The sequence below is a fragment of the Aedes albopictus genome, chromosome 2, assembly GCF_035046485.1.
Source record: "Aedes albopictus strain Foshan chromosome 2, AalbF5, whole genome shotgun sequence".
NCBI lineage: Eukaryota > Metazoa > Arthropoda > Insecta > Diptera > Culicidae > Aedes > Aedes albopictus.
The window spans coordinates 178,653,810-178,667,656 of record NC_085137.1 but is presented as its reverse complement, the minus strand read 5'-3'; the positions used below and the strand labels follow the sequence as shown (position 1 = coordinate 178,667,656).

At 42.6% G+C, this 13,847-nt stretch overlaps 3 protein-coding genes across 5 annotated transcripts in view; 2 read left to right on the top strand and 1 right to left on the bottom strand.

The window, feature by feature from the left end:
* The window catches only part of LOC109397554 (serine/threonine-protein phosphatase 2A activator), a 205,608-nt gene extending 192,077 nt beyond the window's left edge, over positions 1-13,531 (top strand). Inside the window, exons 2-3 of one of the 2 annotated variants that reach the window (XM_019669857.3) lie at positions 12,279-12,381; positions 12,446-13,531. In XM_019669857.3, the coding sequence (XP_019525402.3) occupies positions 12,369-12,381; positions 12,446-13,464 (1,032 nt within the window). In that variant the 5' untranslated portion in view covers positions 12,279-12,368 and the 3' untranslated portion in view covers positions 13,465-13,531. Of the gene's footprint in view, positions 1-12,278; positions 12,382-12,442 lie in introns of both variants that reach the window. The other variant, XM_019669856.3, reaches the window with a different exon arrangement.
* Positions 8,259-10,163, top strand: LOC109419611 (cryptochrome-2). The gene is made up of 2 exons (XM_019693841.3): positions 8,259-8,687; positions 8,743-10,163. The coding sequence occupies exons 1-2, from the start codon at positions 8,446-8,448 to the stop codon at positions 10,151-10,153; spliced, it is 1,653 nt and encodes a 550-aa protein (XP_019549386.3). The 5' UTR covers positions 8,259-8,445; the 3' UTR covers positions 10,154-10,163.
* On the bottom strand, positions 10,460-11,346 carry LOC109419613 (probable NADH dehydrogenase [ubiquinone] 1 alpha subcomplex subunit 12). 2 transcript variants are annotated; one of them, XM_019693842.3, is made up of 5 exons: positions 11,256-11,346; positions 11,099-11,194; positions 10,826-11,003; positions 10,680-10,764; positions 10,460-10,608 (listed from the first exon to the last, which is right to left on the bottom strand). In XM_019693842.3, the coding sequence occupies exons 2-5, from the start codon at positions 11,191-11,193 to the stop codon at positions 10,529-10,531; spliced, it is 438 nt and encodes a 145-aa protein (XP_019549387.1). In that variant the 5' UTR covers position 11,194; positions 11,256-11,346; the 3' UTR covers positions 10,460-10,528. The 2 variants fall into 2 exon arrangements, with proteins under 2 accessions (XP_019549387.1, XP_019549388.1); XM_019693843.3 differs by having other exon boundaries at positions 11,260-11,308.
* Positions 13,532-13,847: the final 316 nt, after the last annotated feature.

Sequence of the window (13,847 nt, the reverse complement as noted above, 5' to 3'; positions counted from 1 at the left end):
GGATTGCTTCAGAATTTCCTCTAAGGATTCCTCCAGGAATTACTCTAGGAATTCCTCCAGAATTTCCCACAAAAATGTAGTGATTTCTCCAGGAATTCCTCTAGGGATTCCTCCAGGAATTCCTCTAGGGTTTCCTCTAGAGATTCTTCCAGGGATTCCTCTAGGGATTCATCTAGGAATTTCTCTAGGGATTCCTCCATGAGTTCCTCTAGGGATTCCTCCAGGAATTCCTCTAGGGATTCCTCCAGGAATTCCTCAAGGGATTCTTCCTGGAATTCCTCTAGGGATTCTTCCAGGAATTCCCCCAGGAATTCCTCTAGGGATTCCCCCAGGAATTCCTCTAGGGATTCCCCCAGGAATTCCTCCAGGAATTTCTCTAGGGATTCCTCCAGGAGTTTCTGTAGGGATTCCTCCAGTAATTTCTCCAGCGATTCCTCTAAAGATTCTTCCAGGGATTCCTCTAGGGATTCATCCAGGAATTTCAGTAGGGATTCCTCCATGAGTTTTTCTAGGGATTCCTCCGGGAATTCTTCTGGGGATTCCTCCCGGAATTCCTCAAGGGATTCTTCCTGGAATTTCTCTAGGGATTCTTCCAGGAATTCCTCTAGGGATTCCCCCAAGAATTCCTCCAGGTATTTCTATAGGGATTCCTCCAAGAATTTCTGTAGGGATTCCTCCAGTAATTTCTCCAGCAATACCTCCAGGAATTCCTCTAGGGTTTCCTCCAGGAATTCATCAAGGGAATCCTCCAGGAATTTCTTCGGGGATTCCTCCAGGAATTCCTCTAGGGATTCCTCCATGGAATCTTCCAAAATTTCCTCTAGGGTTTCCTCAGAAAATTCCTTAATGGATTCCTCCAGTTATTTCTCCAGGGATTCCTCCAGGAATTTCTCTAGGGATTCCACCGGGAATTCCTCATGAGATTCTTTCAGGAATTCCTCTAGGGATTTCTTATTGAATTCTTCTAGGGATTCCTCCAGGAATTCCCCAAGGAAATCCTCCAGTTTTTCTGCAGGGATTTCACCAGCAATTCCTCTAGGGATTCCCCAGGAATTCTTCAAGGGACTCCTCCAGGAATTCATCTAGGGATTCCTCCGGAAATTCCTCTAGATATTCATCCAAGAAATCCTTCGGGGATTCCTCCAGGAATTCCTCTTGGGATTCCGGCAGGAATTCCTCTAGGGTTTCCTCCAAAAATTCCTCTAGGGATTCTTTCAGGAATTCCTCAAGAGATTTCTTCAGGAATTCCTCCAGGAATTCCTCCAGGAATTCCTCCAGGGATTCCTTCAGGAATTCCTCTAGTGATTCCTCCAGGAATTCCTCTAGGGATTCCTCCATGAATTTCTCTAGGGATTTCTCTAAGAATTCTTTCGAGGATTCCTCAAGGAATTCCTTCGGGGATTCCTCCAGGAATTCCTCTAGGGTTTCCTACAGGAATTCCTCTAGAGATTCTTCCAGGGATTCCTCTAGGGATTCTTACAGAAATTTCTTTAGGGGTTTCCTCAGGAACTCCTCTAGGGATTCCTCCAGGAATTGCTCTAGTGATTGCTCCAGGAATTCCTCTAGGGATGCCTCCAGGAATTTCTCTAGGGATTTCTCTTGGAATTCCTTCAGGGTTTCCACTAAAAATTCCTTCTGGGATTCCTATTGGAATTTCTTCGGAGATTTCTCCAGGAATTCCTGTTGGGATTCCTCCAAGAATTCCTGTAGGGATTCCTGCAAGAATTCCTGCAGGAATTCATCTAGGAATTCAGAAATTTCTCTAGGGATTCCATCCAGGAGTTCTTCTAGGGATCCCTCGAGGAATTCCTCAAAGGATTCTTCCTGGAATTTCTCTAGGGATTCTTCCAGGGATTCCTCTAGAGTTTCCTCCAGAATTTTTTTCTGGAAAATTATCTAGGAATTCCTCTAGGAATTCATCTGGGTATTCCTCGAGGAATTCATCTAGAGATTCTTCGAGAATTTTCCCAAGGGATTCTTCCAGGAATTCCTCAAGGGATCCCTCCAGTAATTTCTCCAAGGATTTCTCCAGGAATTTCTCTAGTGATTTCTCCAGGAATTCCTTTAGGGATTCCTCCTGGAATATCTCAAGGGATTTCTCTTGGGATTCCTCTAGAAATTCCTTCTGGGATTTCTCTTGGAATTCTTTCGGAGATTCCTCCAGGAATTCCTGTAGGGATTCCTCCAAGAATTCCTGTAGGGATTCCTCCAGCAATTCCTCAAGGGACTCCTCCCTTCCACTAGGAATTTATCCAGAAATTTCTCTAGGGATTCCATCCAGGGATTCTTCCTGGAATTTCTCTAGGGATTCTTCCAGGAATTCCTCTAGAGATTCCTCCAGAAATGTCTCTGGAAAACTCTCCAGGAATTCCTCTAGGAATTCCTCTGGGGATTCCCCCAGGAATTAATCTAGAGATTCTTCGAGAAATTTCTCTAGGAATTCCCCAAGGGATTGTTCCAGGAATTCCTCAAGTAATTTCTCCAGGGATTTCTTCAGGTATTTTTCTTGGGATTACTCCAGGAATTCTTATAGGGATACTTACAGGAATTCTTCTAGGGATTCCTCCAGGAATTCCTCAAGGGATTCTTCCTGGAATTCCTCTTGGGATTCTTCCAGGAATTCCTCTAGAGATTCCTCCAGAAATTTCTCTGGAAAATTCTGCAGGAATTTCTCTAGGGATTCCTCTAGGTATTTCTCTGGTGATTCCTCCAGGAATTCATCTAGAGATTCTTCCAGGAGTTCCTCTTGGAATTCTCCAAGGCATTCTTCCAGGAATTCCTCAAGGGATTCCTCCAGTAATTTCTCTAAGGATTTCTCCAGGAAGTTCTCTAGGAATTTCTCTATATATTTCTCCAGGAATTCTTCCAGGATTCCTCCAGGAATTTCCTCTAGGAATTCCCCAAGAGATTCTTCCAGGAATTCCTCAAGGGATTCGTCCAGTAATTTCTCTAAGGATTTCTCCAGGAAGTTCTCAAGGAATTTATCTAGATATTTCTCCATGAATTCCTCTAGGGATTTCTCCAGGAATTCCTCCACGAATTTCTCTTGAGATTCCTCCAGGAATTCCTCAAGGGATTCCTCCAGAAATTCCTATAGAGATTCTTCCAGGGATTCCTTTAGGGATTCATCCAGAAATTCCTCTAGGGATTCCTCCATTAATTCTTCTAGGGATTCATCCTGGAATTGATCTAGAGTTTCTTCCAGGAGTTCCTCTAGATATTTCCCAAGGGATTCTGCCAGGAATTCCTCAAGGGATTCCTCCAGTAATTTCTTCAAGGATTTCTCCAGGAAGTTCTCTAGGAATTTCTCTGGATATTTCTACAGGAATTCCTCTAGGGTTTCTTCCAGGAACTCCTCAAGGGATTTCTCCAGTAATTTCTCCAAGGATTTCTCCAGGAAGTTCTCGAGGAATTCTCCCAGGAATTTCTCTAGGGATTTCTCCAGGAATTTCTCTATGAATTTCTGCAGGAACTTCTTTATCGATTCATCCATGAAATTCTCTTGGGATTCATCCTGGAATTCCTCTAGGAATTCCTGCTGATATTCTCCTAGAGTTTTCTCCATCGCTGGAGAAATTCTCGGAGAAATCCAGGATATTCTCGGGAATTCCATGAGAAATCCTTGGAAGAATTCCTGAAGCACTCTTCCGGAATTCCTGGATAAAAGCCTGGAGGAATCCGTGAACGAATCTCTTGAGTTTGTCTGAAGAAATACTTGGAGGAATCTTTTGATGAATACCTGACGGAATTCCTAAGGAAATTTCTTGAGAAATTCCCAAAGGAATTCTTGGGGAATTTCTTGAAGAAATTCTTCGTGGAATCCCTGGAGGGATTATTATCTGTTATACATATCCGTAGATTTCCGGAAAAAAATCCTGGATGAATTTCTGGACGAATCTTTGAAGGAATCCTAATAGTAATTTCTGGTAATCTCTAGTGGAATGCCTGGAGGAATCCCTGAATGTTGTCTGGAGAAATCGCTTGATATGTTATTGGAAAAATCCCTGAAGGAAATTCTGGATGAATCCCTGGAATAATCCCAGGAGGAATTCCTAGAGAAATTCCAGGAGGAATCCATGGAGGTATCCGTGGATTTCTTGCTGTAGGTATCCGGAGGAATTTCTCGAAGAATTCCTGGACGAATCTCTGGAGGAATCATAGAAGAAATTTCTGGGAGATCACTAGATGAATTCCTGGAGGAATCCCAGGTGGCATTTCCGGAGGAATTCATGGAGAAATTCTTTGAGAATTTCCTGAAGAAGTCCATGTAGGAATTTCTGGAGGAGTTTCAGGGAAATATCAGTAGGATATCCCAATGGGATTTTAGGAGGAATTTCTGGAAAATTACATTGACGAATTCCTGAGGGAATCTTTGGAAATACCCCTGGAAGAATTCCTGGAGTAATTCCTGGCGGAATTTATGGTCCTATCTCTGAAGGAATCCATAGAAAAATCTTTGGGAAATTTTCAGAGAAAGTCCTACACTTATCTCTTGAGGAATTCCTGGAGGAATATCTGGAAAAATCTTACATGGAGGGATTCTTAGAGGAATTTCTGGTGAAATCCCTAGTGGTTTTCCTGACGGAATGTTTTGAGGAATTGCTGGACATGTTCCTGGAGGAATTACTGTATGAATTTCTAAGGGAATCCTTGTAAAACTTCTGGACGAATCTCTGAAGGCATCCCTGTAGAAATTTCTGGGAAATCTCTTGAGGAATCCCTGGAGGAATCTCTGGTGGAATTTCTGGAGGAATCCCTGCTAGAACTCCCTGAGAATTTCAAGGATAAATTTCTGGAGGAATTTCAAGAGAAATATCAGGACGAATTGCTGGATCAATTCCTGAAGGAATTTCTCGGAAATATTCCCGGTGGAATCTCTGGATGAATTTCTGGAGGAATTCCAGAAATTCCCAGAGTATTTTTTGGAGGAATTTATAGACGCATCTCTGAAAGAACCCCTAGATTTTTTTTTTGGAAAATCTTTAAAGAAATTCCTGCAGTTATCTCTGAAGAAATTCCTGGACGAATTTCTGAGGAATTCTTGGACGCATTTTTAGATGAATTCCTGTAAGAATTCCTGGACGAATCACTGTACGAATCCCTGGAAAAAAATGGGAAATCTCTAGAATGCCAGGAGGAGTTTCTGGAGGAATCTCTGGTGGAATTTCTAGAGGTATCTCTGGAGGAATTCCTTTAGAACTTTTCTAGGGATTGCTCCAAAAATGTCTCTAGGGATTCCTACAGGAATTTCTCTAGGGATTTCTCAAGAAATCCAGAAATCCTAGAGGAACCATGGAGGTTGTCTGGAGAAATCGCTGGTGGAATTCCTGGAGAACTTGAGAAACTCCTAAAGAAATTCATGGGTAAAATCTTGAAGGAATTTCTGAATGAATTAATAGAGGAAATCTTGGAAGAATCCCTGGAGGAATTCCTAGAGGAATCTCTACTATACATATCCCTAGAAAAATTCTAGTCTCTGAAGGAATCCCTATAGAAATATCTGTGAAATCTCTAGAAATACTTCCAGGAACTTCTGAAGGAATCCCTGGAGATTGTCTGGAGAAATTCTTGGAAAAAATCCTGATGCAATTCCTGGAGGAATTACCGGAGAAACTCCTGGAAGAATTCCAGGACGAATTTCTGGATGAATTCTTGGGAGAATTCCTGGACGAAACTATGGATTCGAAATTCCCTAGAGGAATCCCTGTAGGAGTTCCTGGAGACACTCTATAGAGGGAATCCTGGAGGAATCTCTGATGGATCTTGAGGATTTCCTGGAAGTACCATGAGGATTTCCTGGAGGAATTTCTGGAGGAATCCTTTGAGAAATTACAGAGGGGAATCCTTGCACATATATCGACACGTTACTACACGACACGGCCCTTACAATTCTTCTTAATTAATCTCTGCGATTGTGCATCAGCCGAAGGCATATTACAATGCTATCGGCGAGCATGCAGAACGGCGAGAGCATGAGAGACTAATCCAGTGGTTCACTACAAATTTCTTGGAAATATCGAGAGGATTTCCCGGAGGAAGCTCTGGAGGAATTACTCTAGCAATCCTTTGAAGAAATCCTGGAGTAATTCCTGGAGAAATCTCTGGAGGTATTCCGGGAGGAAATCCTGAAGGAGTCCCTAGAGGAATAACGGAGGAATCCCTAGAGGAATTCTTGGAGGATTTTTTGGAGATATCTTACAGGGAGTTTCTATAGGAATCCCTTAGGGAGTTACTGGACGAATCTCTAAAGCAATCCCTGAAAAAATCTAGGACATCTATAGAGGAATTCCTGGAAGTATTTCTAGATGAATTCCGGGATAAATTGCTGGACGAATCTGTGGAAGAATCCCTTGAAAATTTTGTGGGAAATCTCTACAGGAATTCTGGGAGAATTCGAGGAAGGATTTTTGGAGGTATTCCTGGAAGAATTCCTTGGAAATTTCCTAGAGGAATCCATGTCGGAATTCTAAAAGTATTCTTTGGAGGATTTTCTAAACGAATTTCTGGGAAATATCGGGAGAATTTCCCGGAGAAATCACTGGAAGAATTTAAGCACGAATCTCTAAAGGAATGTCTAAAAATTCTGGGGAACCTCTAGAAGAATTTGTGGAGGTATCTTTGAAGGAATTCCTGGAGAAATCGTTGGAGGAAGAATCGCTGGAGGTTTTCTGGAGGACTGGAGAAATTATTGGAGGAATTCCGGTCGGAAATCCTGGAGGAATTCGTGGAGGATTTTCTTTAGAAAACCTCAAGGCAATTTCTATAGGAATCCCTGGAGGAGTTACTGGATGAATCTATAAAGCAATCCCTAAAACAAATTCTGGGACTAAACGAATCTATGAGGGAATCTCTGGAAAAAAAAATCTAGGAAATCTCTAGAGGAATTGCTTGAGGAATCTCTGGAAGAATTCCTGCAGGTTTTCTGATGGAATCCCTGGAGGAATTCCTGAAGAAATTCCTGAAGGAATGCCTGGATAAATCTCTAAAGGAATTTTTGCAGGAATTCTTGGGGAATCCCTGGAGAAATCCTTGGAAGAGGAATCCCTGGAGAAACTCTTTCAAAACCCCCTGAAGATTGCATGAGGAATACCTGGAGGAATCTCAGGAGGAATACATGGAGGAATCCCTGGAGGTTTTCTAAGTGAATCTCTAGAGAAATTCCTTGAGAAATTTGTGGAGCAATTCCTAGAAGAATCCATGAGGAATAACTGGACGAATCTTTGAAGGAATCGCTGAAGATCAAGCCGAATGTATTTCTAGAAAAATTTCTTGAGGAATCTCTGGAGGAATTTTATTGGAGTTGTTTCCTTTTTTTTAGGCTTCTTTTGGCAACTTTCCAAGGATTCCTCTAGAAATTTCCCGAGAATTTCTCAAGAAATTTCTCCGTTGATTTCTTTAGAAATTGCTTCGTGGACTGTACTAGGAATCTATTCAAGGATTTCCAAAAAAAAACCTCAAAGATTTCTCCAGAAATATGCCCAACGATTCTTCCAATAATTCTCCCGTAGTTTACTTCAGAATTGTTTTTTTTTTCTTAGGATTTCTCAGGAATCCTTCCATGACTTTTTGCTAGAAATTTCCTGAAACAGTTCCTCAATATGGTTGTTATTCAAATAAAGCTCCAAAAAATATTTAAATTTCATTCAAGAGTTTCTTTGAAAATACCGCCACGAATGTCTCCGAAGAGGAATAGGTACAAATAAATTAAATTATCCGAGGAATTTCTTCAGGATATTTTCCGAAGATTCCCTCTGCTATTCCGCCAGAAGGCCCCAGGAATTTCTTGGAGAATTTCATGAGGAGTTCATTGCTTCAAATGATGCGAAACAATCCTTTAAACATTCTTCCAAAGATTCCCATAGGAATTTCTTTGAAAATTCCTTCTGCAGCTCCCTTATATAATTTCATCGGTTTATATCCCGAAAGATGCCCTGGATTCACGAAGAATCCCTCTTGGGTTTCCCAGAAGAATATTTCCAGTTCCAAGTTCCTCCTGATGGAATGATCCTGGTAATGATCAGGCTCATCCTTTTTTCAACAAATCACTTCTATGCGTAAACATTCCTCACATGAACCTGTCAATGCCGCTTCGCATTGTAGCCAGCAAAGCGGCAACGGCATTCGTTTTTCACATTTTAGTACGCTTGCCGCAACTGGCGCGCTGCCGCGCCGCTGCGCGTCGCTCCCCATTGTAGCTGGCCCTTATTTAACTAGACTGACTCTATTGCGCAACTCTGCTCTCAGGTTTGGCGGCTCCGTGTATTTTACTATTATGGGTAGACTTCATTTTCAGTGTGTTGGAGTGCGTTCGTAAATTTTAGTACATCAGCTTTCTTCTTTACCGACTAATTTGTAAACAACGCTGTTCTGCCTGCTGCGGGAAAGTTAAAGCAAAACAATCTGGTGGTGCTTCTGGATCGCTTTTTACGTTTACCGGTTCCAACAATGTCCTCACAGCAATCAACGGTAATCCACTGGTTCCGCAAGGGCCTACGTGTGCACGATAATCCCGCACTGGTAGCAGCGATTCGCCGATGCTACGATTCACCGCAGCAACACGCTTTGAGGCCCATTTTTATCCTCGATCCCGAGATCGTTCAGTGGCTGCGAGTGGGACCCAACCGGTGGCGGTTCCTGCAGCAATCGCTGGTTGATTTGGATAAAAATCTCCGGAAAATCAATAGCAGGTAAGAATTAGACGGGAATTTAGGATTTGGCAAATGATTTTCTTTTCCTTTTCAGGCTTTACGTCGTGCGAGGAAAGCCAGAGGATGTGTTTCCAAAGTTGTTTAAGGAGTGGAAGGTTTCTTTCCTCACATTCGAACGTGACATCGAACCGTACTCACTGAAACGGGATGCAACCATTGAAAAGCAAGCCAAGGAGCATGGAGTTAAAATACTGATTGAGAAATCTCTTACGATCTACGACCCGGATGCGATTCTGAAGATGAATTCCGGAAGACCGCCGCTGACTTACCAGAAGTACGGTTCGTTGGCAGCTGCTTTGAAGATCCCTCAGCCAGTTGATGCACCGCAGGTGCCGTTACCTTCGGAATCCGTTCCGAAGCAGGACGTAAATGAGCGGAAGATGGCCAACTGTTACGATCCACCGTCACTCGTTGAATTGGGAGTAAAAGAGGAAGATTTGGGTGAATGTAAATTTCCTGGCGGTGAAACGGAAGCACTTCGGCGTCTTGAGGAGCAGATGAAGCGGAAATCTTGGGTCTGCTCGTTCGAGAAACCAAACACTTCTCCGAATTCACTGGAACCGAGCACAACAGTTCTGAGCCCTTACGTGAAGTTCGGCTGTCTCAGTGCAAGATTGTTCATGCGAGAGCTGCAGTCCGTGCTTAAAGGCCAGAAGCATTCGCAACCCCCGGTGTCTTTGGTCGGACAGTTGATGTGGCGTGAGTTCTACTATTGCGCTGCAGCCGCTGAGCCGAACTTTGACAAAATGGCAGGGAACAGTATCTGCCTTCAAGTCCCGTGGGATACCAACAAGGAGTTTTTGGAAGCGTGGACCTATGGCCGGACCGGTTATCCGTTTATCGACGCAATCATGCGTCAACTAAGACAGGAAGGATGGATCCACCATTTGGCACGGCATGCCGTCGCTTGCTTTCTGACTAGAGGGGATCTTTGGATTTCCTGGGAAGAAGGCCAACGTGTATTCGAGGAACTTCTACTCGATGCCGACTGGGCTCTGAACGCTGGCAATTGGTTGTGGTTGTCGGCCTCTGCTTTCTTCCATCAGTATTTCCGGGTGTACAGCCCGGTGGCGTTTGGGAAGAAAACCGACCCAGAGGGGAAGTACATCAAAAAGTACGTTCCAGAGTTGGCCAAGTATCCTTCCGGAATAATCTACGAACCATGGAAGGCAAGTTTGGACGTCCAGAAGAAGCTGGGATGCATCATTGGGAAGGATTACCCGAAAAGAATCGTCATACACGAGGAAATACACAAAAAGAATATCCAAAAGATGACAGAAGCCTACCGGAAAAACAAAGCCGTCAAGGAGGGGGTAATGAAAGGGGATAAAGATCCGGAAGCTCCTAGTTCTAGTGGAAAACGTAAATTGAGCACACCGACGTCGTCAACCACGAAGAAACCGAAGCTCAGGGAAACCCTTACCAAGTACCTCAAGAAGAAGTAAGAATCGAGAAACCAGTAGTGTTAGAAGACTGTGGCCTTACTCAATTAAAAGATCTGCTATTGTTACTCAAATCAGAACCTTTACATTAAACGAATAAACCGGAAATGGTAAATCATACCTAAATTGATTGATTTGTCTTTTTTCAAGAGACTTTCAGCCCTTGGCTGGCTCGTTTCTTTAAATCATAAAGTGAAATCCTCAGACAACACTCGCTAAAGTAGAGTTATTTACAGCTTATCTCACCGATGAATGATTCGACATTTTTTCAAGAATTCAAGGGCATTTCGGCGAATCGAATAAACATACTCACAGTTTCAACGGAAGGTTCTTCTAAAGCGACGGATATTTAACCCTAGTTCATTACAGTTCACACATCTATTCCAGTTTGGCTGCCGGCTTCTTCGGGTCCCATGCTTCCACTTTCGGGCGGGTTGTGGAGTACGGCATGTAGGCTTCTAAAACAAAATAAAAATAGAAAGTGTTGAGTGATCATCTCGAGTAAGGTTTCACAGTCCATCTCACGTACCCTTTGTTCCGGAAAGGTTCTCGCTGTGGTCGGCCATCCACGAGTAATGTGGACGCAATCCATCTCGATTCGGTGGCAAATCGGTCTGCAACGATAATTCTATTAATCACAAACCTAACTATGTATAACTCAATCAAGCCGTTTACCTTGTAATGCATCCATCCGAACCACTCGGCTGGGATTTGCGATCCGTCGTATTCCAGGTTGAAGTGCGGAGCATATTCGACCCAACGGTTCCGTCCATAGAACTGCGACGGATCTTCGAAGTATTTGTTACCGTACTTGTCCTGACCAACCAACCGGCCGGCCTTCATTTCATCCATTCTGAAATAGCAAATTTCGCACGATTCGTATGTTATTATTGCTCCGATCCATCCCGCTCACGTTACATAAGATAAAAGCAGACGATTCGAACTTACCTGTACAGCTTGTACAAACTGGCCCGGATGCCACCATTGTCACGGATATAGCCGAACAGTTTGCCCAACTTGTCCAATCCAACGTAGCGAGCCATTCTGTTGAAATTAAATCGTTTAATGGTGAATTTTTGAAGGGAAAATCTTGTGATGTGCAGACCTACGATGTTTTCAGATTACGTTTCGGCAAAAGCACAACTTTTGACAGCCAGCAACGACAAAAGGAGCGTATCAGCTGGTTGACTGTCACAAAATGACAGCTGACCTCGGTAAAGCAGATCCAGCACACTCATTCGAAGCTACTCATTTTTTTGCAGTGATGGACGATGAACACGGAAAAATATTTTAACCCAGCGAAGAAGTTTAAAAAACTCAAATTTGGCTAAGGTCAGTTTACCTTTTTTCCAAAAAGTGCACAACCGCAAATATGCATAAATGCGAGAGCCTAATCGAAAAAGCTCATTTTTCTGAGTATAACGTGATTTTATTGGATTCCAATACCTTTGTTTTGATGGTTAAATTAACAAAACAGTTTTAATTTTTGTGGATAGAATGACAGTTCAATTGATAAAGTGACAGTTCGACCCGAACAAACAAATTTCCCCATAGGGCACTGCATGAAATTCTCTCCTTCTCTTTCACTCTTACAGAAATTTTGTAAACAACAAGGCCAAGAAACGTCAAAATACCATACAAAATCAAAATAATGCAGTGCCCTATACAAACTTCAAATGCATTTTAAAAATAGTTCCCGAACTCCGAAAATTATGAAATTTTGGGTTTCGACTAATTGTTGGGCGCAGAATCCGATTATGAAATAATCCGGATACCCCTAAAGAACCCAATTCCTTTGTTTTGATGGTTAAATAAAGAAAACAGTTTTAATTTCCGTGGATAGAATGACAGTTCAATAAAGTGACAGTTCAACTCGAACAAAAAAATTCCCCCATACAAACTTTAAATTCATTTTAAAAATTGTTCCCGGGCACCAAAAAATGATGAAATTTTGGATTTCGATTATTGGACGGAGATTCCGATTATGCAATAATCTGGATACCCCTAAAGAACCCAATTTTGAGTAAAGTATTTTAAGCGTGATTTGATTTCGAAGTGCTAAAAAACTTTAGTACATTTTGTGAACGCGACTTTTGTTGATTGTTTTGCTTGTTTTGCAAAAGATTTTCCAAAAAAGCAAACGGAGCAAAACAGCGAAAATTATTCGTTATTTAATAATTATTATTGCTTAAATTAACGCCTATTACAATTAACTATCATGGCTACCTCAGGTAAGCACGGTTTTTTTTTGTTCTATTTTATATATAAACAAAGTTTTATTTAACCATTCAGCAGAGACACCGGCGAAGTACGCCTACAAAATCCCCGAGAAGCTGGTCAAAACCCGAATGGATATGACCCTGTGGGAGCAATCCGAAGCCTATTACGACGTGTTTGGATTCATAAGCAGTATGTGCGTGGCCCTGCAGGGCACCAAACAGAGCCAACCGGTCGAGCTGAGTCCCGTAATAGAGAAGCTGATTGAGGCGTTGAAAAGATTCGAGCAGCTGGCCATTGAGACCCCTCCGGTGGATCAACCTGCTCGCTTTGGAAACATTGCCTACCGGAGCTGGTTCCAGAAAATGCAGGGTGAAAGTGCTGCATTGATTGAGCAAGCTATCCCCGAACAGTTGAAGGATGCCGTTCCGGAGTTGAATGTGTACTTGCAGGAGTCGTTTGGCAATGCAACTCGGATCGATTACGGAACGGGGCACGAGCTGTCTTTTATTATGTTTCTCATGTGCTTGTTCAAAATCGGAGCCATAGAACGGAAAGACGAAGTGGCTGTTGGTTTGAGGTTGTTTGTGCAGTACTTGAATTTCGTTAGGAAGCTACAGGTGACCTATCGGATGGAACCGGCTGGAAGCCATGGCGTGTGGAGTTTGGACGATTTTCAGTTCGTTCCATTCATTTGGGGAAGCGCACAGTTGGCCGTCAGGAGCCCCATCGAACCGGCCCAGTTCATCGAAGATAACATAATTGACACCTACCGGAAGGAGTACATGTTCGTCGGCTGTATCGATTACATCCGACAGGTTAAAACCGGTCACTTTGCGGAACATTCGAATCAACTTTGGAGTATCAGTGCCGTTCCGTCTTGGGCCAAGATCAGCACCGGACTGATTAAAATGTACCAGAAGGAGGTCATGTCGAAGTTTCCAGTCATTCAACACGTCTATTTCGGATCGATTCTGACGCTGACTCCCGTCCAGCCCGGCAAAATGTTACCGAGTCCGCGGTTGGGAATATTGCCGAAGGTGAACTTGGCTACGGTGACCGCCCCTCCGAAATTTGATGCCGCGGATGGTAAATAAAATTTTAGAAACTTATTTATTGCTATTTCGAGAACTCGTTCATAATAAAATCTTAAGCTAAACTGAATGCTAATTATATTATTTGGTAAAATTTTAATATGCGGGTAAAATCCTCCCCAGAGTCAAAATTTGCGGAACAAAATTTTGGCTTGAAACTTTTTTAGCGAAAAATTGTGCAGCTGCGTCACTTCTTTACAACAACACTACCAAGTACTGTCTATGTTTGACTATTTCTGACTGCGCTACTGTCTTGAGCATTAGTTGGTGAAATCTCTGGAATTCTTAGGACAACTTATTCTGCTTCTCCTAAAAAGAAAAATCAAGGAAAATTTACAAGTGAATTACAGAATTTAGAATTTTGTATGAAGCGTAACACAGCGCCA